The 26,918-nt window shown below is 39.1% G+C and overlaps 2 protein-coding genes across 4 annotated transcripts in view; both read left to right on the top strand.

The window, feature by feature from the left end:
- Positions 1 to 12,065, top strand: part of LOC110481181 (serpin A3-4) — a 53,889-nt gene extending 41,824 nt beyond the window's left edge. For all 3 annotated transcript variants that reach the window (XM_085580677.1, XM_085580676.1, XM_085580674.1), the window contains one exon: positions 36 to 12,065. In XM_085580677.1, the coding sequence (XP_085436803.1) occupies positions 36 to 224 (189 nt within the window). In that variant the 3' untranslated portion in view covers positions 225 to 12,065. The remainder of the gene's footprint in view (positions 1 to 35) is intronic.
- A 111-nt stretch (positions 12,066 to 12,176) lies between these two features.
- On the top strand, positions 12,177 to 19,742 carry LOC110481168 (serine protease inhibitor A3N). The gene is made up of 5 exons (XM_021549642.3): positions 12,177 to 12,244; positions 14,974 to 15,636; positions 16,510 to 16,780; positions 17,424 to 17,571; positions 18,384 to 19,742. Exons 2-5 carry the CDS (start codon positions 14,991 to 14,993, stop codon positions 18,576 to 18,578), a joined length of 1,260 nt encoding a protein of 419 aa, XP_021405317.3. The 5' UTR covers positions 12,177 to 12,244; positions 14,974 to 14,990; the 3' UTR covers positions 18,579 to 19,742.
- The last annotated feature ends 7,176 nt before the right edge of the window (positions 19,743 to 26,918 follow it).

The raw sequence follows: 26,918 nt of genomic DNA, 5'->3' as shown, positions 1-26,918 counted from the left end.
CCCCCTTGACTTGTAAAATGTCTGTTTTTTCACAGGCTATTCATAAGGCTGTGGTAAAGGTGGATGAGACTGGCACCGAAGCTGCAGCTGCCACTGGCATGGAAATAGTGCCTATGTCCGTTCCAGTTACTGTTATATTCAACAGGCCCTTCCTAATGGTCATAACTATGGATAACACTATACTCTTCATGGGAAAAATTGTGAACCCTCTGAAAAAAAATTAAGTTAATGTACAAATTAGGTATGTGGTGATGACCATTCACAGATCAAGTATTAGACCTGATGAGTATGGCATGGCTACAGAGGGACTCTCCACCTCTTAAACTGATGTTATTCACTGATGTTTTTTGTAGATGAGACTCTTCATCAATTTAAGTTATCATAGATGCATGTTTGTTTGGGCCTTGCTTCTTTTTTTTTTTTTTTTTAAGAAGGTTGCATTCATGCGGAGCTGTCATTAGCTCTGTGACAAGATAGGCCTGTGTGATACTGACAGCATAGATACATCTTCTAGCAGGGAAGATGAGGAGCATGTGGGTGGAGAGGGTTGTGTATGTCTGCTTCTTCCCTCATGGCTGCCTTCTCTCCTATCTTTTTTAAGTTGACTGACAAATAGGTACAAGTAATGTCACTTTACTATTTGTGTCAATTTTCCTACCAACGTGAAGTTTATAACTAGCATAAACCTTAACATGCATAATGCTTATTACCTTGCCCAGTACCATTGTTGTCCAGTGAGTCTATTACACCTTTGCCTGTAAGCTGTTGTCCCAGCTTGGCTGCTGCAAAGGGGTCTCAAAGAAGGGGTATTTTCCCCCTGCATATATATACTGCCCTGCCTACTGCTTCTGTGTAATCTATATTCCAGGGCAAACTTCAGAGGTTCTAAGAATTTGATCAAAATAAAAAAGGAGATAGATCTGATCTCTGCACTTTGGCATCCTGGAGCCAACCATTGTGAATTAAATATACAGCTCAGAGCAGCCAGAAGACTACTTCTAGCTTTTGCCTGCACCTAAAGTGGCTCCTAAAAGTCCCCAGGCAGCAGGAAGCACAAGCCACGTCCCCCTGGTGTCAGTGTCTGTACCATTACTGTCTGTACCTGGGAGAATACCCATGGTAGTAAGCGCCATTCCAGTATTGTTTGTAGGATCAATAACACCCATACCCCATCAGTGGTGCTTGCCATGTCTCTTGATATAGCCCCTTCTGTTCCCAGACTGTCTGGTAATACAACATTGGTACTCTTTTTCTCATCTGCTTCATGGTTAGCATAGCCACAATATTATAAAGAGCTGTTTTCACTATTAAGAGACACAATAACCAGTCACATTCATAATGAACATGCTTATTTCCTTGTTTTCTTTCCTATCTATTTTTTCTTCTGGTTTTTACAACATCTATCATTATTTTATTTCTTCACTCATGTTCCTGGCATATATCTGATCTCTGGTTGCAGGAGGGGTCAATTATTGACTAAAAGGGGTTAGTCTGTTAATAGGTATTAAGCACTTACACCAGTCTTTGTACAGCCTTGAAATATGCAGACAAATGTACTATGGGAGAACAACAACAACTAATAAACATGACATTAAAAAGTTTCTAATTTTGCTATTTTACTTTCATAATTCAGAGTTAAGAATTAAGTATGGTTCAAATAGGCTTTTTTGACTAGTGTCAACAAATAATTCTTAATTTACTGCTCATATACATTAGATCAGCACAGTAATGCCAGTAATGATTTTCAGAAAGCCCTCTGCCTTTAGCTTGAGCAGTATGTTATCTCTGCTAGGCAGAGAACCTTTTGGGAAGGCTGAGCATTCATTTCATGCAAAGATGTTTATTTCAAAACCTTTAGAAAGTGTGCTGCTTCTACTCTATCAAGTGTGTGGCTTCTGTGTGTCTCTCATCACTTCTAAAAAGCTCTCTCTTGACTCCCTCAAATAGCTCTGTTATCAGTCTTGGCACTTTTTTGAGCTGTAGTTCCTGTTATTCCATAAACAAAATACAAGCCATCTATATCATACCCTTTTGGGTTTTAATAAATTAGGAGAGGGAAACAAAAAAATTGCTTAGAAGCTTTTTGTAGAGGAGCTCACTTCCGAATTAAAATCACAATGAAGAAAAACTCATATCTATGACATTCAGATAAGGCAATAAGAAAAAATAAATTTAGTGTTTCCCAAACTGAAAATTAGGTGTACTAAAGTTGCCTATATCACTGGATCCATAGCAAACCTTGACAGGGTGCTTTCTTCAGGTGTTTACAGACATTTGTAATCTACATCAATCTAAAGGCACTGCAGATTTTTCTAGGTCACAGATAGTTTTCTGACAAAACCAAATCTTGCAGCTTGCATTCCTGTAAAAATGTACAGCAATGCATTTGGAAGTAAATCCAAGGAACCCTAACTTGAAAAGGGAAAAAAAATAGTATATTCACACAGAAAGATAAACTAGAATTAAGAGAAAAATTTCAGCAAATGAAGTAATTATCAGCTCAGGGAATGCCCCCTTGTCAAAAACAATTCCAGAACATTAAAACTGTAATAAGAAATGAGAAGGACAACTTTGAGGGAAATGCCACAAAATAATATATTCTTTTAAAAAGAGATCATTTCAAAGAGCCTGAGGGATCAGTAGATGTTCAAAATGTAAAAGCATTCAAGGGGGACACTGGTAAAACAGAAAAGTTCAATCCATTGCACATGGCCAAGCTTAAACCACTATTCCAAGTTGAATTAACAACAGAATAGTATTTGGGGGTGGGGGGGTGGGGGTGGGGGGGATGGGGGAGAAGTAGTCAAAGAGAAAGTAAAAACAAATTACTCTGATTGTTTAATATGCATACAAAGGCTCTTAGCTGTCTGAAGAAGAAAAATGTTAAACTTTCCATACTGATGCAACAGTTAAGCTGTCTCTGTACCACACTAAGAGGAAGTGACAAATGTGATGTTCAATTTTTTCAAAAAGATGCAAGCAAGCATCTGGAGTGCAGACTAGTTAGATCAATTTCAGGTTTTTTGAAACTGCAGAATTTGTAGTTCTAGGAATAAGTATGACAAAATATCTAATAATAAATATGACTGTCATAGTAACATAGAATCTTCTACATTGGAAGATCAACCCCTAAGATCAACTCTAGCCCTTAACCCAGAACAATCAAGTCCAATGCTGCCCGTAAGTGCCACATCCACACATCTTCAAAATACCACTAGGGGTGGTGACTCAACCACTTCCCTGGTTGGCCTGTTCCCATGTTTGACAGCTCTTTCCATGAAGAATTATTTCCTAATATTAAATTTAACCACCCTCTGCCTCTCCCCTCTACCCCCCAACCTCCACCCTCCACCCCTGGTGCAACTTGAGACTATATTTCTTCTTAATTTGGGATACCTTCCTTCCCCCTTTTAGAGAGTTGTAGAGAGTGATAAGGACCCCTTTCAGCCTTCTTTTCTCCAGGCTAAAAACCCTCAGCTCCCTGAGCCACTCTTCATATGACTGACTTATCTGGACCCTTCCCCAGCTCTGTTGCCCTTCTCTGGACATACACCAGCACCTCAAAGACTCAGGCAAGTCTTTCTTGTCCTGAGAGGCCGAGAACTGAACACAGCATTTGAGGTGTGGCCTCACCAGTGCTGAGTACAGGGGGACAATCCCTGCCCAGGTCCTGCTGGCCACACTATTGCTGACACAGGCCAGGATGCCACTGGCCTTCTTGGCCACCTGGGCACGGCTGGCTCATGTTCAGCCAGTGGAGGTGTCAGATGGCACCTCCAGCCACTCTTCCTCCAGGCAACTTTCCAGCCATTCTGCCACTGGCCTGTAGTATTGCAGGTGGTTGTTTTGGCTGGATGGTTTGGGATACAGTGTCAAAGGCTTTACTCAAGTCCAGGTTCACAACATCCATCCACAGCCATTCCTGTTTCACTCAGCTGGTCACCTTGTCAGAGAAGGAGGTCAGGTCAGTACAAGGAGGACCTGCCTTTCATAAACCTGTGCTGGCTGGGCCTGATTACCCAGTTGTCCTCTGCTGTGTCATGGCACTTGTGAGGATATGCTCCACAACCTTCCCTGGCACTGAGGTCAGGCTGAGTGTACTGTAATGCCCCAGATCCTCCTTCTGGCCCTTCTGTAGATGGGCAGCCAATTTCCCACCTCCATTTGTCTGGGACCTCCCTGGTGAGCCACAACTGCTGATAAATGATTGAAAGTGGTTTGGTGAGCTCTTCCACCAGCTCCCTCAGTACTCTTGTGTGTGTGTCTAAATGGTGCAAGAGGTTGCTGAGCATTTTCCCTTGGTTTATGAGGTTTTCCTTCTTCCCCCTGTGCCTGTCTTGCAGCTCAGGCATCTGGGTACCCTGCAAATAACGGGTCTTATTATTAAAAACTGAGGCAAAGAAGGCACTGAGAATCTCAGTGTCTTCCTCATCTATTTTCACAATCTTCCTTCTTGCATCCAATAGAGGATGGAGATTCTCTTTAACTTCTTGTTATTAATGTTTTTATAAAAACATTTTATTGTTTTTTACAGCAGTAGCCAGAACCCTTTGCCAAAGAATTCTTTGAAGAGCTGATATGTCCACGTATTGCAATGGTCTGGTTAGTGTATGCCACATACTTCTGAAAATTTAAAAAATTCTTCAGAGCAGGGCCTAAACCAATCATAAACTAGTATAGAGGGAATACCGTTTATAAGCATAGGTGTACATTATTGTGAGAAGTTAGAGATGACCTGGGACTTTAACAAATTGTGACATTACACATTTTTCTGGTAGTTTCACCTTGTTCATTGGGAAGGATCTCACAGTACTCAGTGGCCAGCTGATCACAGGAGAATCACTGAATACAAGGCAAAGAACACAAGGGTAAAAGACCTTGGTTTATATTTGGCATGATGGACTCATATTAGTCATTGCCACTCAGGACAGTGATTTTGCAGTGATGCTGTATAGACCACGGAATATGTAATTTCTATGCTCAGTGACAAGGAAAAAGGAAACCAAACAGTGGAAGATGTGAAGAAAGAGGAAGAGAGAAAGCTTGTGTATATGTGTACACTATATATGTATTCTACTTTCTGTGTGTAGCCTCTCTTTACTGGCAAAGTCTAAGTGCTCGTTTCCTCTTGCTGTGCCCAAGGCTGTCCAAGACCTCTCAGGGCATTTTCATTTCCTCAATTAACAGCAACACTTCTATCAGCTTAATGGTTCGGTAGGAAATTACTAAAAATCTAAGCCAATTTATATAACTTAGTACTTTAGAAGCATTCACTATTTAAAAAAAAAAAAAAAGTGTGGGTTTCTCTGAGAGCTTAAAAGGGTCTTTTTATCACATTGAATGGTTGAAGCAGGTCAATTTATATTTGCCTTCATATTTACAGTTTTGGTTTTTTTTCAACCATTAATTATACTTCCTACAATCAAATTAATGCCTTGCTATTTACCAGTGAACCTTCACAAAGATTCTAACCAGATCTCATACATCTTTTTTAATGTTTCTGGGTTTTGTTCTTTTGTTTCTCTGTCAAATGTATTTATATATATTTTAAAATGGGAATATCTTATTAGTAATATTTTTCCCATCAGATTCAAAACAAAACTGAATAAAATTCATTTATTAATGTGAATTAGCTCTCAGCATAACAGTTCTAAACTCTTTTTCCTCAACATCTATTTCTTTAGAATATGTGATAAGTCTGGTTTTAGTTCACAGAAAAAGGCAAATGAGAATAAAACTCTGAGTGGCAAAATAATGACATCCACATTCCTCAGGTGGTCTACAACTGATGTAGAGGATTTTCCATCCTGACTTGAAGAATTGAGTGCACGATCAAAACTCTCCCGTAAGCAATTGTTTTCTTTCCAGTCAGACTTTTCTACAATTGCCTTTAAGTAGTGTTCATAGTCCTTTATTTTAATTATTTTCATATAAAATAAATTACCTTTCTCTCCCAAGAGAAATTTCAATACATTGTATGTTTCACAAATTGCGACAAAAAATTTAATTCTCAGCAAATTGCCTAAAATAGTTTTGAATGTTGCTTTCCATTTTATTGTTAAATAGTAGAAAAATTGATCACTTCATATTATTTTATATATATCACTTAGAAAAAAAATATTTTTAAATAAATGATATATATATTACTTATGAAATAAAAATTAGCATGGAACATTTTTGTCATTTCTCTTTCAAAATATTGAAAAAGCCAAATATTCATGAAAATGTTAAAGTTTCTCTGACTCTGCTTTCTTAGATGGAAACTTCCAATAAGTTTTTCTGAGAAAGGATTTTTGAGTGGAGCATTAAGGGCTACAGGAAGAATCTGGATACTTGTGCAATCTAGGAAAGTTTCTCAGGTGTGGGAAAAATGTTGAGCATTTGTGAAGTAGGTTGTTAGCAATAGAACACTGAAGTTATAGTTTGGGTATAACCCTACTATCATCAGATATAACCAGGGGCCTCCAGTTCAAATGATTTAGGGACTTCTTAGCTTTGGCTGGCCACTGAATGCTGTAGAGCAAAAGTAAAAATAATTACTTTAACATTAAACTGTGAACAGAAATATGTTTAGAACATGATGGTAAAAAATATCTTCCTTTGTAGACAGTGAACCCTCTTAGACATAGTCTTGGTTTCCAGGATTCTGTTTCTGGTGAGGAAACCCTACTCATTGTCCTTCAGAAATTACTTCAGGAAGGATCCCAATAGCTGAGAGATTTCCGGAGATCAGGGAAGACTAAGTGGCATTTCTGCTGTAATATTTGGGTGTTGGGTTTGGAGCTATAGTAATTAAGTGTGTGGAGGCGAATTAGAAAAACAAACGTGTTTGTTAAGAGATTAATTCAATCATCATTAGTATGAGAGTCGGAGCATTCACAAAGGCCAAAGACCGGTTCAAACTGGTTTTCATAATCTCCACCCACCTAAGTTCTACCAAAGGCATTAATTTAAAAGCATTGCATCATCAAGAAAAATAAAATACTCTCACTGGCTGATCAATGAACCTAAGAGCAGGATATCGTCACCTAGAAGTTTGTGTGACCTGATTAACCTTTTTGCTCTCTACATCTGAACCTCATTCTTGCTGACCCCAGCCCTATAAGTGCATACTGCTGTGCTGCTCTAGCCAGAAAGACACCTGGGTATTCTGTGAAAGTCAGTCTGGGCTCTCCCTCATTCCCAGAGGTTAAGTTTCAAGGAAGGGTCTTACTGCAACTCCTTTGGGAATGCCTTCCTCTATAATCTTCAACAGGCTCTACTTGCCATCACATTCCAAGATAATGGAGGGAGCAGGAGTAGAGGAATGATGTGCTAGGATGGAGGTGGTCTACAAATGACTGTGTGTGATGTGATGAAAGGCAGGAAAAGAATGTCAGAGGAGATATCAGTATGTAGGAGACAACACTAGACAGGGTATTGTCAAGTTTCAATTAGGGAAGTTTGTGTTACAATTCCAACATTTTGCTGTTAAAAGTAAGATTTGAGATACTTGTGTAATTTGTGTAATAGTTGTTACATAGAAAAATGGCTTTGTTTAATTTATCTGCATATTGATCTAGAGCAGGATTTTTAAAAGCTATATGGTGTTAGTCTAAATCTTCTCTCATCATGGTTAAAAGCAGTGGCCACAGCAAAATTTAATCTACTCTATATCCATTCAAAATAAAATTGAAACCTGCCTTCCCTCTGCACTTGTTCCCTGATGCATTCCTGTGTTTGTACCCTCATTTTCAACAGAGCTGTTCTGACAAGGTGTAATAAAAAAGGTAAATTTACTCTGGCTTGCAAGACCAATTTCTGTGTTCTCTCTTTGAGAATTAGCCAAAATCCATATGGTGTGCTTGGACAGCTAAGATTCTGAGTCACAGAATGTCTTTACTGTTTACTTCAATCCACTTTGATCAACTTTACTTGATTGGCTGTGTGATTAAAGGTAGACATTTGGTTCAGTATCACTCAGGAGTGATACACTCAGGAGGTAAAGAAAGCAGTTTGGATGAGATGGTCCCAGATAGCAGGGTCAGTGGACCAAATGGGAAGGTGAAGAACTTTTTAATGAAGGCTTTCAGAATAATGTTAGTTGCTTAAGTCTTGAATTACTCATTGGGATGGTTCTTGTTAAGTATATTTTCATGTTGTATAGACACACATTTATTAAAATTTTAAGTACTATATTGCTGTTGGAAACCCATAATTAATTGATTAATTCCTTTCTTTCTTTAACGCAAGAACATTATTAGGAAAGAAGTACAGACCAGTAGTTACAAAGCATTGGGTTGGGACCTGGGAGTTTCTGCTTCCCTTCCCAGCTCAGTCACAGGTTCAGGTTGCAGAAACTTAGCTTCTTGGCTGCTTATAGCTACCCACTACGACTGACCATCCTTCCTCTCTTAGTTTACATAGTCTGAGCAGGAATTAGGTGCCTTACCACGGGAAAATAATATGATTTTAAAAACACAGCACTGGATGGGCAATAGATGAAGAGGTTCAGGTTAAACAATCAGTGCTGGCATGATGCTTGGGTCAAACTGAAAGACAAAAAAAAATAATTCAGTAAGTGCAATAATCTTATCCTTCACTATTTTTCTGTGTAAGATTATTATACTGTAGGTGCTGGCAACAGATATTTGTGTTTTCCAGACATGAAAGAAAAATATCTGGTAAAATTATTGGCTTGGGCAGTGTCATGTGGTGCATACAGGTGCAATACTTAAAATATTTGGGTGTGCTTAATCACCCGTCCCCACGCTGTAATGTACCACATAACTACCACCCTTGAATACAAGTGCAAAGCTTACCAGGAAAGAAGACACTTTCTGTAAAGTCCAGAGGACTTTTCATGGAAGTTTGCAATTGAAGAAACTTTCAAATTTCACTTTGAAGCTGTATAAAGCTGCATCCTGCAGACCACAGATTTTCAAATTGTGTATCACTGTTACCAAGGAAGGTGTCATGGAATAAAACTGATAAAAATGATCCTGTCTTCATCAAACTCAATAAAGAAATAAAGTAATGCTGAAGACCTTTGAAAGTAATTTTTTATTTTCACTTCATCTAATCTCAGTGAGGAAGTTTGATGTGTAATTTTGATCTTAAAAATGAGAAACCTGAAACCTATTAGTGTTAGTGATGTTCCCAAGGCCAAAACTGAGCTTCTAAACAGAGATAGCCATCTATCCTGAATTTTCAGTCTGTGGTTGTCTCATCAGGTGGTCCATCCCAATCTGAAAATCATTCCAGTGTCCTGAACAGTACTTGGCTAATAAAAGACGTTATTAGATATTATGGTCAATAATGATCAATAAGATTATTTTGTCATCTATTTTGGTGGCTAGAAAGAAAAGAAAACAGAATGCATGCTATTCTTTCACAATATCCCATATGGAAATCACTTAGATATTAAAATCTTCATAGCTCTTTCATTATTAATATTAGTGTTAGAGAAATACTCAGGTCTGAAAAGAAATTCATGGTAAAGCTGTTACATGTAGAAATAATGAAAAATCAGCCTTCTTTTGAAAGATGCTGGGGCCTAAATAAAGGTTTCTAATATTAGAGCAATCTGCCTACTCTCCTGACCCTTTTAAATGAGATTGTGGTTCCTGTGTCATACCCACCAACCTGCACACACTAAAGCAGCAATAGAGGATTCAGGTGTTCAGTCATTACTGGTGCACCATACACATAACACACTTGCTACATTTAGTGTATAATTTGCAACTGAAATTGTTTTTTCAACTGAAAAATTATGACAAGTGTTCACTATTGGTCTTTGCCATTGGCATTTTTTTTTAAACTCTTGTCCCTTTTCTCTACTTAGTTCACGTGAATGATGCTAATTCAAATGAAAAAATGTTCTCTGAGCAGAACTCAACCCTCCTTGTGCAAGTTTTCTTCACTATATATAGACTATATTTTATCCAAATTTCACAGTCCCTTTCTAAACTACTGAATTTTGTCTTTCTGACAGGAAAGACAATAGAAGAATACTTCTCCAAAAAGTGTTGAAAGCATGGCATGACCACTATGAGCAGATTATGCCTTTATTCTTTATTATATAACTCATCCAGAATAGAAAAAACATAGGTCACCAGACACATGTACATTTCCAGTCTTAGCAACTTTCCTGCACTCTGAGTGCCCGATCCTTCCCAAAGACATAACTCAAGGCTATCAGCAAGGAAATAGAGGGGAAGGGAGTGTCCAGTTCCTTCCCTATTCCATACTCCATTTCCTTCATATTGCTGCTCTGTCAATATGCTTGTGGTCTGTATTCTTTACACTAAAAATCTTTGTTTAAATTATTATATAATAGATTAAGATATATACATTTTTTTGATATTTGAAGTAACTTGTGTGTTTCTAAGCCATAATCTCAGAAGAGTTTTATTGTTGATAAATTGACAAAAAAACCTCTAATTACCTTACCTAAGGTATAGAAGCACTGGACAAGTTGAGTTGTTCTCTTGACATTGAAAATACCAGTTAATGGTTAATTAAGAACTCTTTAAACCTGCTTTGGAATGTTCTATTCAAAACAAACTAAACTGTCAGGAATATGTTTGCAAGGTATTAGCAAATGAAATTAATAGATGGCTCTATTTCTTCTAGAGACATCAAAATGTGAGCTGGAGTATAGAAACTGACCTACATGAAGAGCAGTGACATGGTCTCAGGCAATGTAGACTTTGTCATGGTTTTAATTATCAGAAGGAATAAAAGACTTTGTTATTTCTGTGTTCTGTACTTCTATTCCTATAAAAAAGAAATAGTAGAACAAAAGATCTAGTTCATTAGATAAATGATCAGTATGAAGCCGGTTAACATGGTTTCTCATGACCTAGAGTTGAAACTGTGGTCAGCAGGGAGGTGGGACTGTAATGACTTGTGGCAGTGCGTGGTGCACCTGGCATGCGTGTGTCTGTCTGCTCATCGTTTTAGTTTCAAGCTACTGTACTACCTTATTTCTGCTGCTAGAATGAAATGGCAAGGAAATGCCTTGTTAAAGTTAGCTTAACATTATTAAAAACAAAACAGTAATTACAAGGCATCACAAATGAAAGAGAAAACAAGAGGCTTATAACCATTTTGTAACACAGTTCGTCCTTGACCACCATGACCTGTTATTCACTTGGGCTTTGATGAGTAAAATAATCTCTGTGTTTGTGATCTTTACAGCCAGAGTTAGAAGGAGCAAGTAAAAAGGCAAGGGGGGAGGGGGAGAGTGGAAGAAATATAGAGGAAAACAAAGAAGGGGAGTGTCCAGACAATGTTTATCTATGTTCTGTCTCCATGTTTATCTATGTTTGTAACAACAAAATTACACATGTGAGTAAACAAATACAAAGAGTCATCGCAAATGGGGAAATGTATTTTATGTCACCACTCAATCATGGTCTTTATTGGTAACTGGAAAATTTCAGTCATCCTGATCCATCAGCATTTCAGTTCTATTGGGAAAAGGTGATAGAAACAAACAGCACTTGTTTTCATGTGAACAATTTAAAAGTGTGTGAGAGGGCAAGGAGAATGAGAAGTGAGTGTGCACACGCAGTATGCCAACATGTGGGAGTAAACAGCCTTCTGCTTGTATTCCCACCACTTGTATTCCTGACCAAGGCAGGAACTGAGATGCACACAGAACTGAGAAAGATGAAGGGACCACTTCAGCCAGAGTGGGACATCTATAATGGAAACGTGTCTATCACATACCCCTGCAGTGGTATTAAGCTACAGAGTGAGAAAGTACAGGCAATTTGTCATCCATATACAGGCTGAGGATCATGCAGATCTGTCTCTGGGTAGACTTTGGAAGAGCACCAACCTGATGTGATACGTGGCTGTCAGCTCCATGTGTGCTTCATCACAACGCAGAAGGTCTGACTTCTGGCACCACGAGTTAGCACCTGTTTCTAGTGATTCCAGACACAACCTCCTGGTTTCCAGTAGGGTCCTAATGACACATTTGCACTTAAGCTCTGCCGCGTGGTCAGAGGCAACAGAGGCGATGTCACAGCTACTATTGAAATGGATGAAGATTGTCAGCTTCTTTGGCTGAATAACAGAGATGATCCTTGAGAACCCTGTTTCATCAATATTTGCTTTGTTTCCTCCTTTACTTTGGTTGGCTCTAATTTTTATCAGGTCTGTGTAATGTTTAACATCTCTAATTAAACAGAAGATGATGAAGCAGTATAAGTAACAGTGTGGGTCAGCTGAATGCAACGGGGCTTCTGATTTTGTAAGTACTACACACACCTTTTTTTCAGAGAGATTGAGATTATGCTTTCTGCAGTAAGTGGAATTTTAATATTAGGTTAATTTCATTTGTCTGTGATTTGGTTCTATGTGGATGTTGCAATGAAATATTAACCAAGCAGATGTGCAAGGGACCAGTGGGACCTGCTGTTCTGGGGAATATGCTTAGAATGAAATCAAACTAAAAAAACCCTTTGAAGTCCTGGTGACTTATTAAGTACTTGTTAAAAGAGAATACTGATGTAATCACCTTTCAGATGGGAAACAGCCTTCACAGTGACTCAAAATTAGTATAATCCCACTAGTGACTGAACAACCAGGTCCAATTTAAAAACTCTTCTGGTGACTTAATTTATAAAGCAACAACTGAATTGCTAAGACCAGGCTTTCTAATTAGGATTGGGGTGAGTGTAGGGGGTAGGTGGAAGGCCACAATTTAAATTTAATTGCCCCTTTTCCTCCCATAGACAAACTAATATGGATGGGGTCTGGAATAGAATTATTTTCTGAATTTCTAATTTGCATAAAAATTATTTCCAGATTTAACAAAGTATTTACCATTTCTTCAGTTTTGAAATGCTAACAAAAATATTGGTGTCAGAAATTTTCTAATCTCAAAATGTTGAAATTAATATTGTTTTAATCTCTGAAAGGAAAAGTACTTGAGGAAAACCTAATACAAATATTCAGTGTTTTCCAGGTTTTGATAGAAGTACTTCTTTTAGATTTCTGTAAAGAGTTATGATACCAGGAGAAGTGTTTTAACTGATCTGTTATAGCAGAAGTTAAAAACATGCTTAATATAAGTTTCTGCAGAAAAAAATCCCAAACCATACTCTCTGCTTCAGAAATTCTTAAAAATACTTTAAAATTTAGTCTAAGCTCTGTACAGACACAGGAAGTAAAATTATTTTTTCTTTCTCACTTGAGTGTCCAATGTCTCAAATAAATAGAGAAAAACAGACTATGACATGTTTAACATCAAATACTTTTGAAAAACCTTTCATACTATATTATTTCTTCCTTTTCCCACAGTATATCAGGGTTTTTTGGATTTTGTCTTTTTTTTTTTTTCCCCTTTTTGGCTATGAAAAAGAAGCAGAGTTCTGCTTAAAAGTTATCTGCAAATATTTGAATCATATTCCCATCTAGGGCCGTACTCCAGCTTTTGTTTTAAGGAAATTCAAGTTTAGTGTTACCACTTGTTACTGTGGGTCACTGCAGTGGGTCCTGAATGATGTTGGGCAAAATCATTACACCCAAATCCTAGCAAATATGAGAACACACAGCTATCTATATGTTTGCTATGAAAAAAAGAAAGACCATCAATACAAAAATAAAACAATGGGTTAATCACCAAGAATACTTGAATTTGGGCTGCTGTCAGAAACTCTAAATCTTGAGACAGTATATACAGTCATCTTTCACATCTAGGAATGAATGTAGGACCAAGAGAACTTTACCACAGACATGGGAAAATACATTCCTGAAAGAAAAGGATATAAATAGGCTGTATTGGGTGGAAACCAGAAGAGGACTAATGACAGTGGAAAAGTTCTAGAAATGATTTCATGCTGAATATGTGAGGATAAAAAGCTTATTTTCATTGACAGCTTGTTACAGTTCTGAAGAGGGTTTGTATGAGATGCCTCCCCAGGACTGCAGGGAACTGAATTCAGTAAACCAGATTTGTTCCAGCCCATGTGGAGAGCAGGTGGCTCATGTGAAATATATCACGTCAGCTTTAGGAGAACAAGCATAATGAAGAAACTTGTAATCTCCAACGGAATTAATCTTTGATGTCCTTTGATGTCCAAATGGGATGAGTGCTTCTCTCTCCCTCTTTGACCCAGGTCCTTCCCACATCCCATGTAGGTTAACCCATGGTGATGGGTAACCACCATTTAAGAAGTTACAAACACTCGTTGCAGCTCCCCCAAAAGGAAGATTCCTTCATTCCAAACGTGCACCTCATTATCTGGTGCAAACCTGCTGCTTGCCCCATGTCATTGTGCCCACCTCTCTGTGCACTGCTGTCATGGTACAGGATGCTCCAGGCTTTTGCTTTAAAGTTCATGTAGTTGACCTTCTTCCATCGCTTATCAGTTTTGGCCAGCAACTGGCCATGTGAGTAAGTAACATGAGTGAAGTAAACAGGGGTGTGAATTTAACAAGCACAGGATAGTCCATGATAGCTTTTTTTCCCATGTGCTGCTGCCCTGAGGAAAGTGAGGGAATTTACTCAGTCCCAGTGAGTAGTGAGCTGCTTCACATTTCCTTACATATATCAAATTACTTTTGGGCAGGTGCTGTGGAGTATTTGATGTCTTTGAAACCCACACCCTGTCTTACCTTGTAATAACTTGTATGTTTTGATGTACCCTATAGAAGACAGTGTTTTGGGAAGATAGTGTCATTGTTAACAAAGATTATTATGGACTGTAGCTTTGCCATTGGAAAAAAAAGTACTGCTTTCTCAGAGCAGTTAGCATGGAGTATTATGAATTTCTTATGCCTGATATTTTAATCTATAACTTATTAGAATTCATTAAATAAATTTGACATTGTGCACATGAGAACTTCGAGCCTGCTATGTATGTAGATATTTAAAGTTGAACTGTGCAACATTTATGCTAACAAACTATTCATTATTTCTTACTACCAAGCACATCATTACCATCTGTTCATTTAATGACTGTTTATTTTGGACAGAATAATTTGAAAAGAAGATGAAGTGTCTCCTGTGCCTGTGTTTACTCCTTGCTGTTCTTTGTGCTGTAACCCATTGCTGCCCTGAAGACATTTGCCATGAAGTCAACAATACTAATCTGCAGGATGGAAGACAAAATTTATTAACATATAGCTGTGACAAGAAAGGTTCTAACTATGCAGATTTTGTATTTAGGTTTTACAAGCAGGCTTCATCAAAAGAATCTGATAAAAATGTGTTCTTTTCTCCTGTGAGCATCTCCACTGCCTTTGCCATGCTGGCTGTAGGTGCTAAATCAACCACTCTCTCTCAGATTTTTGAAGGACTGGGCTTTGATGACCTGACTGAGACTCGCATAAATGATGTACATGAAAGTTTTCACAAAGTTTTGTCAGTACTGAACTGTGCTGATGTTAATATCACATTAAATATAGGGAATGCTCTTTTTACAGCTACTGGGCATGAACCACAGGAATCATTTTTAAAAAATACAAAAAAATTTTATGATGCAGATTTTTTCTCCAGTGATTTTCAAAAACCAGAAGAAGCTACAAAGCAAATCAATAAATACGTAGAGGAGAAAACCAAGGGGAAAATTCCTGAATTAGTTGGTCATCTTGATCCAAGTACTGTACTGGTTCTTGTTAACTATATTTACTTTAAAGGTAAGATGCTTAACATAATATTTCAATAGATAGTTTTGATATAAAATAAAAATTTTAGGGAACTTCTGATGATTTATTACCAGAGTGACAATTTATGAAAGAACTAAACTGTGCAGAACCTTTCAAGTAAAGATTAGATTTGGCCAAAAGCAGAGTATCTGATTGTTGAGAAATATGGATTTCTTGGTTTTGACTCAATTTGCTTGAAAGCTGTGGACAGAAATGTCCCACCTTAATGGATGCTTCATAGACAAGGATCCACATAGTCTCACAGGTTGAGACCATAATGTCTAAAGATGTGTCCAAGATCTCTATGCTGACTGTACATGCCAGTCAGACTTGGTAGACTGACATCCTTGCACAGGGTCCCCAGTTTTATGGTAGATCTATTAGGCGCTTTGCATGAAAATCTAGGACATAGTGTCTTGAGGGCCTGTGCTTCTGGAGCCTTGCTCAAATGTTAGGAGTCCTTAATTGAAGATTAATTCTACACCAGGCTGAGTGCAATCAGCTTGCATAGGGTATGCTAACAGAAAAGGCATAAGAAGGTCCTGTGACTGAATGCTTAAGTGATTGCTTTTAAAGGGCATGAAAGGCATTACATAGGCTTACAGTCGAAGAAGAGCTCTCAACTGGTCATCAGCCTTTGGTTGTTCTTCAGCAAGACATGGCGTGCACACACAAAATATGATGAGCTTACTGCACAGCTAGAATGCTTTATTGTGCATTATGGAGGAGGTTGAAGTGATTTAGTGAGCCTCTTCTCCCATCAATATACCTCCAGTGTCCTACGTTAAAGCTGGTCTAATTTAGATAAGCCATTCTTCATGATCTTCACATTTGAGTGCAACAACATCTCTTTTTCCCCATTAGCTGCCTGGGAAAAGTCTTTCGATCCTTTGCGTACATACAAGGATGATTTTTTTGTGAACCCAAATGCATCTGTTAGAGTCAACATGATGCAGCATGATGGTATCTCAAATGTTTACTATGACCAGGATCTCTCCTGTGTGGTGGTAGAGCTGCCTTACCAGGGCACTGCACGAGCATTGCTTATTCTGCCTGATGATGGAAAGATGAAGCAAGTGGAAGATGCTCTCTCCAAGGAAACGGTTTGTAAATGGAATAGCAAACTTATGACCAGGTAACTTCAAGTATATGGATTGCTATATATGAGCACTCATGCCTCTTTTCAAGGGAAAATACCAATTTCAGATCACTTCCCTCTGGACATAATGTCCTGATTTCATAAAGGGAAGTTTTAAGCAATTCCCCAAATGAGTCAGAGCAGAGCACAATCATTGAGAAACTGCAGGCTCTGTGACCTGATAGAAGGGATCACAGCATTGTAACAGCTGCCTCAAAACTTGCTTGGCTACTTTTTGACTCCTTACCTCTTCTTTCATGGTGTTAACACTATTCATTTCCTTCACCATGTCTTAGATTTTGTCCTCCTTTTCCCTTACTTTAGGCTTTCCACTGTCCAGCAGACCACTGTCTTCTGACTCTCTAACCCTTTAGCCAAAAAACTCTACTAGCTGCACATATGGCACTGGGATGAAAGAGCAACAATGAACAAATTTGTTTCTTTTCCCAAAATCAAGTAGAGAATGTAAATACAAGAAGGTGGTGTGTCTCTCAGGATGCCAATATTGCTCAAGGAATACAAAGACTACCATCAAACAAATTTGCAATCAAAAGAATGCTTTCAAGTGTTGCTGAGTTGCATACTATCCACCCTGGAGGCTGCAAGGGCTCACTGCTCTTTTGTTTTCTTTGATCAACAGGAGATTAAATCTGCAGTTACCAAAGTTTTCTATTAGTGGGTCTTATGATGTTAAAACCCTATTTGAGCAAATGGGCATTACTGAAGTGTTCTCAGGTAGTGCTGATCTGTCTGGAATTAGTGGCAACCACAATCTCCAGGTTTCACAAGTAAGTAGACAGAGCTGGTGGTTGGTTGTTTTGATCAGTTGTGTCTGGGATTTTTAAAGACTTTCTTTCCCTCTTTATATTACTGAAGTTGTAAGTAAAACTCACAGTGACATGTAGGGGCTAGCTCAGTAATTGTGTTTTTTTACAGAAATAATCTGCTGGCTCACTTTTGTACTACTTTAATGCTGTTATTAAAAAGCTGGATATTAAATACACAGAGAAATTGGGCAACAACTTAAATAAGTTCTTTGAACTGGAATATAATAGGTTACATGAAGTTGTGTCATTTGTAAACTACAAATGACGAGCTCATTATGATATTTGTGTTGATTAATGTCTCAATTTTTAATATTCCCAAAGTTTTCAGGAAATCACCAGTTTGCAGTAGCAGAATTTGACTATGTCAATTTGAGCTGTGATTTAATGCTAAAGATGCCAAATACTGCCCCATATTAGCATTTAAATAGCAGGTTTTAGTTAACCTTGAAATAAGAGAAAGTGTTGCTAGTGGAAGTCCAAACCATTAAGAAAATAAACTAGCTTGTTCATGGGGTATTTTTATCCCACTCTACTCAGCACTGGTGAGAATGCATTTCAGTGTGTCCATATGCTGATTTTTGGCCCTCCTTGCTCAGTCCTGACATATGAAATATTCCTGTTTCAAACTGTTGGAGATTTATCATACAATAAAGTTTCATCCACTGGATTTATTACTCCTTTCTTCTCTTAAATGTTCCATAAGAAGATAATTTACTTTATTTCTGCTTCCTGTCCCATATATAAGCCACAGTATTTTCTCCTATTCTGTGCAGGCAATTCACAAGGCCTTGCTGGAAGTTGATGAGGCTGGAGCTGAAGCTGCAGGAGCCACTGCCATAATCTTTACCAGAATTTCCTCTGCTTCTTATACCATCAAATTCAACAGGCCCTTCCTTATTTTGATCTCCAACAAACAAACTGGCACCACACTTTTCATGGGGAAAATTGTTGATCCTACTAAGGAGTAATAGCTGGGTTATTTGGCACATTGATATTGGGTATGGGTTATAATGGCTACAGCATTTTTAGTTTTGGGCTAGGTAGTGCTGCTAACTAGTCTCTGCTTGAGGGATATTCAGAAGTAAACGAGAACTTTTCTAATCAAATTAGTAAGAAATAAACATTGTAAAAAATCACCTTCAACTGACACTTTTAAAATGTAACATTTTCCCCAGTTCAATAATTGTATTGGGTTAGCATGACAAGGTTTTGGTAGTGGGGGCCTGTGGGGGGCCTATAGGGGTGACTTCACTAAGAACCTGCCAGAAGCTTCCCTGATATCGACAAAGCCACTGCCAGCTAGCTCCAAGATGGATCTGCTGCTGCTGCTGAAGGCTGAGCCAATCAGGAATGATAGTAAAACCTCTGTGGTAACACATTTGAGAAGACCATAAAGTTATTTTGCAGAAGTAATTGAGGCCAAAGAAGTGCAGAGTGAGAATAAATGACAGAAATCATTCTCCAGACACCAAGGTCAGTGAAGAACTAGGGGAGGAGGTGCTTCAGGTGCCAAAGCAAAGATCCACCTGCAGGCTGTGGTGCAGACCATGGTGACCAGGCTGTCACCGTGCAGCCCACGGAGATCCAGGGGAGAGCTGAGATCCACCTACAGCCCATGGAGGAGGCCCACTCAGGAGCAGGTGGATGTCTAAAAGAAGGCTGTGACCCCATGGGAAGCCCACACTGGAGCAGACTCCTGGCAGGACCTGCAGACCCATGGAGAGAGGAGCCCACTCTGGAGCAGGTTTGCTGCCTGGGCTTGTGCCTGGTTGGAGACCCGTGCTGGAGCAGCCTGAGCCTGAAGGACTGCGCCCTGTGCCAGGGACCCACAAGGGAGCAGTTCATACAAAACTGTAGTCCATGGGAAAGACTCACACTAGGGAAGTTTGTGGAGGACTGTGTCCTGTGTGAGGGACCCCACACTGGAGCAGGGAAAATACTCCTCTCCCTGAGGAGGAAGCAGCAGCAGAACCATGTGATAAACTGTCCATGAGCCTTATTGCCCTTCTCCCTGAGCTGGGGCAAAGGTGTTTTTAAGATTTGTTTTACTTCTCATTATCCTGCTCTGGTTTTAATTGGGAATAAATTCAGTTAATTTCTCCAAGTAAAATCTATTTTACCTGTGACAGTAATCAGTTTGTGATCTTTCCCTATCCTTATCTCAACTCATCAACCTTTAATTTTATTTTCTCCATGTTTTCCAGTTGAGGAAAGGAGTGATGGAATGACTTTAGTAGGCATTTGTCATCCAACCAGGGTAAAACCACCACAACAATTCAAATTATTCATGCATATTCCAAATTTTCCATGGAAGATAACTTTTTCTTAAGTATGTTGTTATATTTAAAAATTAATTATCTCTGCTAAGGAGTTTTGTCTTGCTTTCTGTTCTGGATTACTCACCAAAAGTTTTATCCCAATAAGTAACAACTCTTGTCATTCTACTGTGTCTTCTCCAGTATTCACCTGAGCTGGTCCGTACAGAGTCCTTTCCCCCTTACATCTCTTTGCTGCCTAGGCTGCTGTTTATCCTCAATCAACCTGTTCTTTCTCACATGTTCCAGCTCTTTGCCTAGGACATTCTTAAGAAATCATTGACAAAAAAGAAAGAGAATTATCCCTGAAACAGTAGACTTATTCTGATGTAGCTCTTACTGCAAGTGCCTCTTTGCACTCCACAAGGTCAGCAAAAAAATTTGAGACAGTGACATTAGGCATAGCAGAAACAGTCAAAGAATTGTCTGGGAAAAAATGTCATTCATGAATAATTGATCAGCTGTGGATGATAATAACATGTACAATGTAATTTAAGCATATTGCTTAAGGAATTACTCCAGTCTCTTTTACCATTCTATAAATCTCTTAAAACTTTCAGTCACTCTTGCTAACATAGCAGATATCAGTAAAATATGTCTTAAAGCTGTTAAATGAATGCATATGGAAATATGAAATTTCTCATATGGAAATTGTGATTCTTAACATTCTCCCTTTATGTGCCTATTTGGGTAAAACCTGCTGTTGTGGGTCTGTAGATCACCCACACTTACTGCAGTGGAGCACTGGGGCTAAACTCTATAGCAAACCTTGAGGCACCATTGCACAGCTGCTGCCTCAAGGAGAGGCTAACTTTGACAGCTGCCATCTCACAGCACTGCTCTCATGCCACTGCATATTGATCCTGCATACATTTTTTGCAAGGGGACTTGAGTCCCCATCCCTAGGAAGATGAGGCTTCTGAATACACTGCTCATTTCTACAGTGATCCTGGCAGTGTTTTGTGCACTGCAAAGTAGTGCAAGCCCCAAATCAACAAATGAGATCCCCACTCCTGACACCTCTCTGGCTTTCTGACCTCTTCTCCCAAACTTGGCCCACCTTACACAGAGGTGCTTTACAGGGGCCCACCAGGGTTTGTAGGATTGGGAAGCTGTGCTTCTGACTCAGGGGGACTCGGAGCTTGCTGCCTTGTGTGAGTCCCTTTGCTCCAAGTGGCAAGAACTCGGGAAGCTCTGGGCTGTTGCTCCTCACGAGGCAAGATGGCATCACTCAGGGGACTGGGAGAGACCATGCCTCTGTGCAAAATTCTGCAAATCCAGTGGCTTTTCAGAGTTCAGACTGATGAGAACTTGCCGTGGTGTGAGGCAGCCTGCCCTGCAGTGCCTACACAAACTCAACAGGAGCTGGGAGCAGCTCCCGTGAGATCCCACCCAGATAAATCTGTGCACCAGGACTGATTAGAAGGCAGGATGGTGAGATTTTTATCAGAGCCATGAGATTTTTATCAGAGCCATGAGATTTTTATCAGAGTGTGGTGGCAGAAAAACAGGTTGTTTGCCTGTTGCTAAAGGGAAAGAAGTTAGGAAAAATCCCATAGTTGCTAGGACAGAGCAAAAGCTTTGGGAAATCACACACAGAGAGACTTCCTTTCCCATCTACCTCCCAAGCCTTTGGGTTTGAGATGGCAGGACAACAGTTGCATTTATAGTTTCCCTACTGGACTGTGAAAAATGGCTGCTACTAGCAGAAGTATAAAATGGGATAGATGAAGATAGATGAATGCTGGGAGTTATCTATTGAGCTGTGGGGCATCTCTACAATTTTCCTCCAGCTGAGCAACTTCATGTTCCAGAGCAGCAGGTTGACCTGAATTGTAGCACAGACTGGGAGTAGGAAAAGGGGCCATACTAAATCTTTCTGGAAGAAAGGGATGTGCAGGGGACAGGAAACTAATACATCTTGTGCCAAACATACACCAAAAACAGAAAAATGCCTACAGTTCACAGTATGAAGGTTTACAGAAATTGGACACTGAACATACCTCACTGATGTTACTCTCAGCACAGTTCTGATAATATTCTTTAGGATCTTGACAATTCTGGAAAGCTTTTGTAGGGAGATGGAGTATTTTTTCCTAATTCCAAGAAAATCTGTCTTGGTCTACTTTCCATCATCTGTCCTTGCACTTTTCTTTTGTTTTAATATGTGATAGGGAACCCTCTTCATTCTATTAGTGTTATTAGAGGTAGACGAAAAATGAAGGATTCTTGTCACACTATGACACAAAATAATTCACACACGGATGTTAGATGCAAAAGAGGAGAGAAAAGAAATAAAAGAGCAAATTTTATTTTCTGACTGTACTGTATATGGAATACTAAAAGTGACAGTGGATTGGGGGGTGAAATTGCTACCTCTCCAACCACACTGGTTAAACTAACAGTCTATCAATTCTCTCTACTTACAAAGAAGAATGTAAAACATTGTTTATATAAACTGAAAATTCAGTAGAAATATGTAAACATCAGAAGGCATACAAAACTTAAAGAAACTTTAAAATTCTCAAAAAAAAAAAAAACAACAACTGATTCTGATAGACATAAACAAGTAAAATTTAGGGACTGTGTATTTAATTTGTGGTAAACACACATTTTACAGTGCCTCTCATTCATCTGGAGATGTTTTTATTCCTCTACAATTCCCACTCATGCACTCTTTCAGCCTCTGGAGCAGCTGAATCCAAATTACAGCCTGAAAGAAAACTGACCTTCTTTGTAAACTAAAGGTTGTAACCTTTATAACCTAATCCACCTGACTTCCTGCAGTGACAGTCAGCAGAAGGGGATAATACAACTTACAGTGAAGCATGTGACCACCTATCATAAACATCCAACATAAATGGCCTGCTGTGGGTCTGGGTGCCATGATCTGATGCACTTATAGGAAGTTATGAGGAAAAGAACTTACCTAGAGAGAGTTTAACTCAGCGGAGATCTCCTGTGAGGGAAGATAGACCCCCAGAGCTGGGCTCCTGGAAGGCAGCCTAGCTGTGCCCCAGCAGACCGGAGTGCCAAACTTACCCTGGCAGCCTATGAGCCATGTGGGAGACTGTAAATTTGTTCTGTCTGACCTTGTTTATGGTCCAGTGGGACTCTGCTTTATGACAGGATATCTTCTGTCAGTAACACTCTGTTTGCTTTGCCACATGGCAGAGTCCATGCGGATTGTTGTTACAAAAGATGAAGCAGTGGAATTGCAGGGCCACTGCAGTGTGTGCTCCTTTCAGCAGTAAGGAGAGGTGCTGACAACGCCAAAAGGCACAGAGCATTTGGATAGTTACAGAAACAGCAGTTGCTCACATAAACTCTGCTGTTCAGATGATACCAGTACTTTGGACTTCCTTGTTCCCAGCTATGCAATCTGAGCCTTAGCCCTGGTATCTGGAATGCTTTGAATGAACGCATCCACCTTCTCCCCACAGTCATGTCATCTGCACAGCCTGTGATCACAGCTAGTATTGCAAGGAAATGAGAATTTGGACAGGTTGTAAGCCAACCCTATTCTAAATGTTTCAGTAGATTCAGTGCAACAAAAGTTGTAGGCATTTTCCTTTTACTCACACTAATTCCAAGCAGAAAATCACTAAGCTCTTAAAACCAGATTGTGATAGTTCCCAGGCAGGGTGGGGTTTGAATGGGGATTCTGAGAACCCAACTACTCACCTTTGACATGACTCCTGGTAGTTTGGAAGGTAGGAAAAAACCTCAAACAGTACTAATCCCTAATCCAGCATTCAAATCATGTCCCCAAAGCACAGAGGCACTACGATTTCCAACCACAGAAAAGGTGCAAGAGAAACACAAACATTATTAAATATGCATTTCACTTGAAAACTCTAAGCACTCACTGCAGTAGGAGTTAGAACAAATGCAAATTATCAAGAGCAAAAAGGCATGAAGACCACGATGGGCTATGTATCCCTGTGTCCTGTAACATATCCTTCAAATCTTACCATCCATACTCCATTCTTGGTTGGGTACTGTGCATCTGCCCTTACTTACATGGGACTGTTTTCATTAGATGTAAACACAGCATATATATGATATCATTCATTCCCTTCAAACTGCTAGCCACCAAAGGCCCATCTGGAAATATCCTTCATTAAGTTCCCAGTCCCAGGTATAACAGTGAATCCATTTTAAATAATTTGGTAATTGTACTTTCCTCAGACTAACAATTTTAAAGAAAACTATAATTCATCCATTTCTTGTAAATGTCCTTGACTAACATCATGGTTACACATACTCTACTGATGTTGCTGCAAATTACTTTGGTGGTTTCTTGCAAAAAAGAATTTCATTGATGAAAGTACAGTTCAGTTCTAGTGCTAGAGATTAATTTATTAAAAGTGAATAAACCTTAATTATACTGTCTTTATTTCTCTAATTTTTTGTTGCATTCAGTTTCTTTTTCATAAGCCATCCGGAAAAAAAATCTTATGATTTATTACTTTACTAAACAAGAATGTATTCTTTATCATTGGAAAACTGTTAACAGCAATGTGATTCTCATATGGAAGATCTGAAGAAGACTGTCTGAATTGAGTAAATATTCTGTTAAGGAAAAATTACTGTATTGTTCACCACATTTCATGTCAGAAAAAAAGACCACATGGAAGATGTTCTGATGAAAGAAGAAGTTTGAAATTAAAAATCAGTATGAAACAGGAACACATCAAGTCCAACCTATGTTTTATAGTCAGTATAAGATGGTTGCAGTCAGGAAAGAACCTCATAGCAGGAGGTTCTGTGCACAAAGTAGATGAAAGATGTAATAGCTCTAAATAGGTTCTAAAATGTGTATGAATGCTGTTAGGTTTGCTGCTCTTGCAGATGCAGATTCTCTAACTATCAAAAAAGCCATACCATAACTTACATATTCAAGGGATGGTTAATAGAATTTATTTTCTGTTCCTCTATCTTTCAAGTGAGAGCTGTGTCTCTTGGTAAATCATATAGGTAAAATTTGAAGACATTTTGTGTCTCAGTGGCCCAGCCAAAGATTATCACCTCATGCCCATGCCTGTGATTGTGCTGTGTGTCACAGCCCTGACACATTCACAGCGGTTCCAAAGGTGACTGAGAAGAGGCATCTAAGAGAAGCAGATCTGCTCCAGCACTTCTGTGCAATTTTACATGGGCATGCTGGGAAAGATGGTGCAGCACCACGACAGAAAGCCCATGTAGGTACATCCTAGATCCCAAAGTGTCCTGTGGAGCCATGATAATGTAAGCCATTGTTGGAAATGGAATTGTGCCGACCTGCCAGGCTGCGATCTGCAGAGGATAAGGACAACCACACAGTCTCGTATTTTGCCTCCATTCAAATTGGGAAAAGACTTGCTGCACCATCTCTGATCTGTCAGAATCCTCAAAATCCTAAAATATAGTCTCAAAGACTTGTTTAAAAAAAGGAAAATAAGCAATAAATCATGCAATAAATTTCATTTCATTGCATATATTCATTCAGCTAGTTGATCTTCCTTCTGCTTCTTCACTGCCAACAATACTAATACTGCCAACAATATTAATCTGTTGTACAATATCAATGGTAGCACTCTGCAAAGTTTAGCCCTAATACTTTCTATCTGGCTTTGGAAGCAATAAATTTTAAGTGTAATTCCAAAATATCTGCATAAGAGATTTTCTCAGTGCTTGTTTTAGGCCATGTTTGCATCACACAAATATAGAATGTAAGATTTCAATTAAAATTTAATTTAACACCAAGAGATTTCTCTGGGTAGACAATTTCATTTCAAAATAAGAACTATTCTTTGGTGAACTTGTTATTCTAAAAGTTGTTTGCATAAGAAAGGATCTTTTAGACCAAGAGAAAAAGGTTCATAGGGCAAATCACACTATTAATTTGTAATTATTTCAGTATATTCAGCTTCCTAAGTGTAGGTCCCTACCAGTGTGCTCTCATTCAGAGATGTTGAACACCATGTGGAGCATTTCAATATCTGATATAGTGTGAGGCTCCTGCTCAGAAACCAAATGCCTGGGAATTTGCAGAGAGTGACATGTTGGCAACCAGATGTGTTTAATGAAGTTCATTTTCTGCCTTAGTTTCTCCTTCAGTGATTTTTTTCATATTCAACTCTAAATATCATCCAGTGATGCCAGCATGTCTTCTTTAGTACTGGTTGAAAGGTGAATTGGCAGCCTGTTCTGTGTCCTCATGGTGTCCATTTCAGCTGTATATTATACAGAAGATTAACCCAAGGAAATAAGATGTCTGTTTCTGACCACATGTTTCTCTTTGAAGTCAGTGCTCTTCTCAACAGTAGTGGTTTTATTGCATATTTTCTACAAAGCCAGGTGAAAATTCTTCCCCAGTTCCCCAAATACTCAGTCACAGGTGATGGCCAACAGCAATGAGTAGACAACTTTATTGGCTGTAAATGTCTTCCTAGAGTGATAATATCATGTGTTATTCTCCTAAGAAACTTATAGACTGTTCACCAATCATACACAGTCTGCTCTGCATAAGAAAATCCCCAAAACCACCAAACATGATGTTGAAGGTTGTGACTGAGGTATATAGAAAGGCAGAAGGACTTTCTAAATCCAAACCCTGTTTTGAAATCCTGCCAGAGAGAGGTTACAGCTCCGGCAGTGCCCGCAGGACAAATCAAAGAGGGCATCTGGCAGAGACTCTGTGATCCATTTTGAGGGGTGCTGAGACCCAAGCAAGGGGTGGTCCCCACACCAAGTCACGGCTTCCAGCTCCAGCTGTGCCGTGGCTGCGGCTCTCCTGCCAAGCATCCGCAGCAGGAGGTCCCTCCTGTCAATCCACAAGCATGGAAGCAACAGAGATACAGCCTCTGCTCCAATCCTTCTTGTCTGCAGCCCCATCACCCAGCACTGCTAGCGTTTGTCTGGGTTGGAAAAATTGTCCAAAATATCCAATGTCATTACTGCTTGTTGTGCATCCTCACTGGCAACTTTTATTTGAACTATTTAATGATT

This window comes from Lonchura striata, chromosome 5 (assembly GCF_050655825.1).
Source record: "Lonchura striata isolate lonStrDom1 chromosome 5, ASM5065582v1, whole genome shotgun sequence".
In the NCBI taxonomy this organism is placed as follows: Eukaryota; Metazoa; Chordata; class Aves; order Passeriformes; family Estrildidae; genus Lonchura; species Lonchura striata.
Note: the sequence above shows the minus strand (reverse complement) of the source record. Positions and strands in the feature narration are given on the sequence as shown.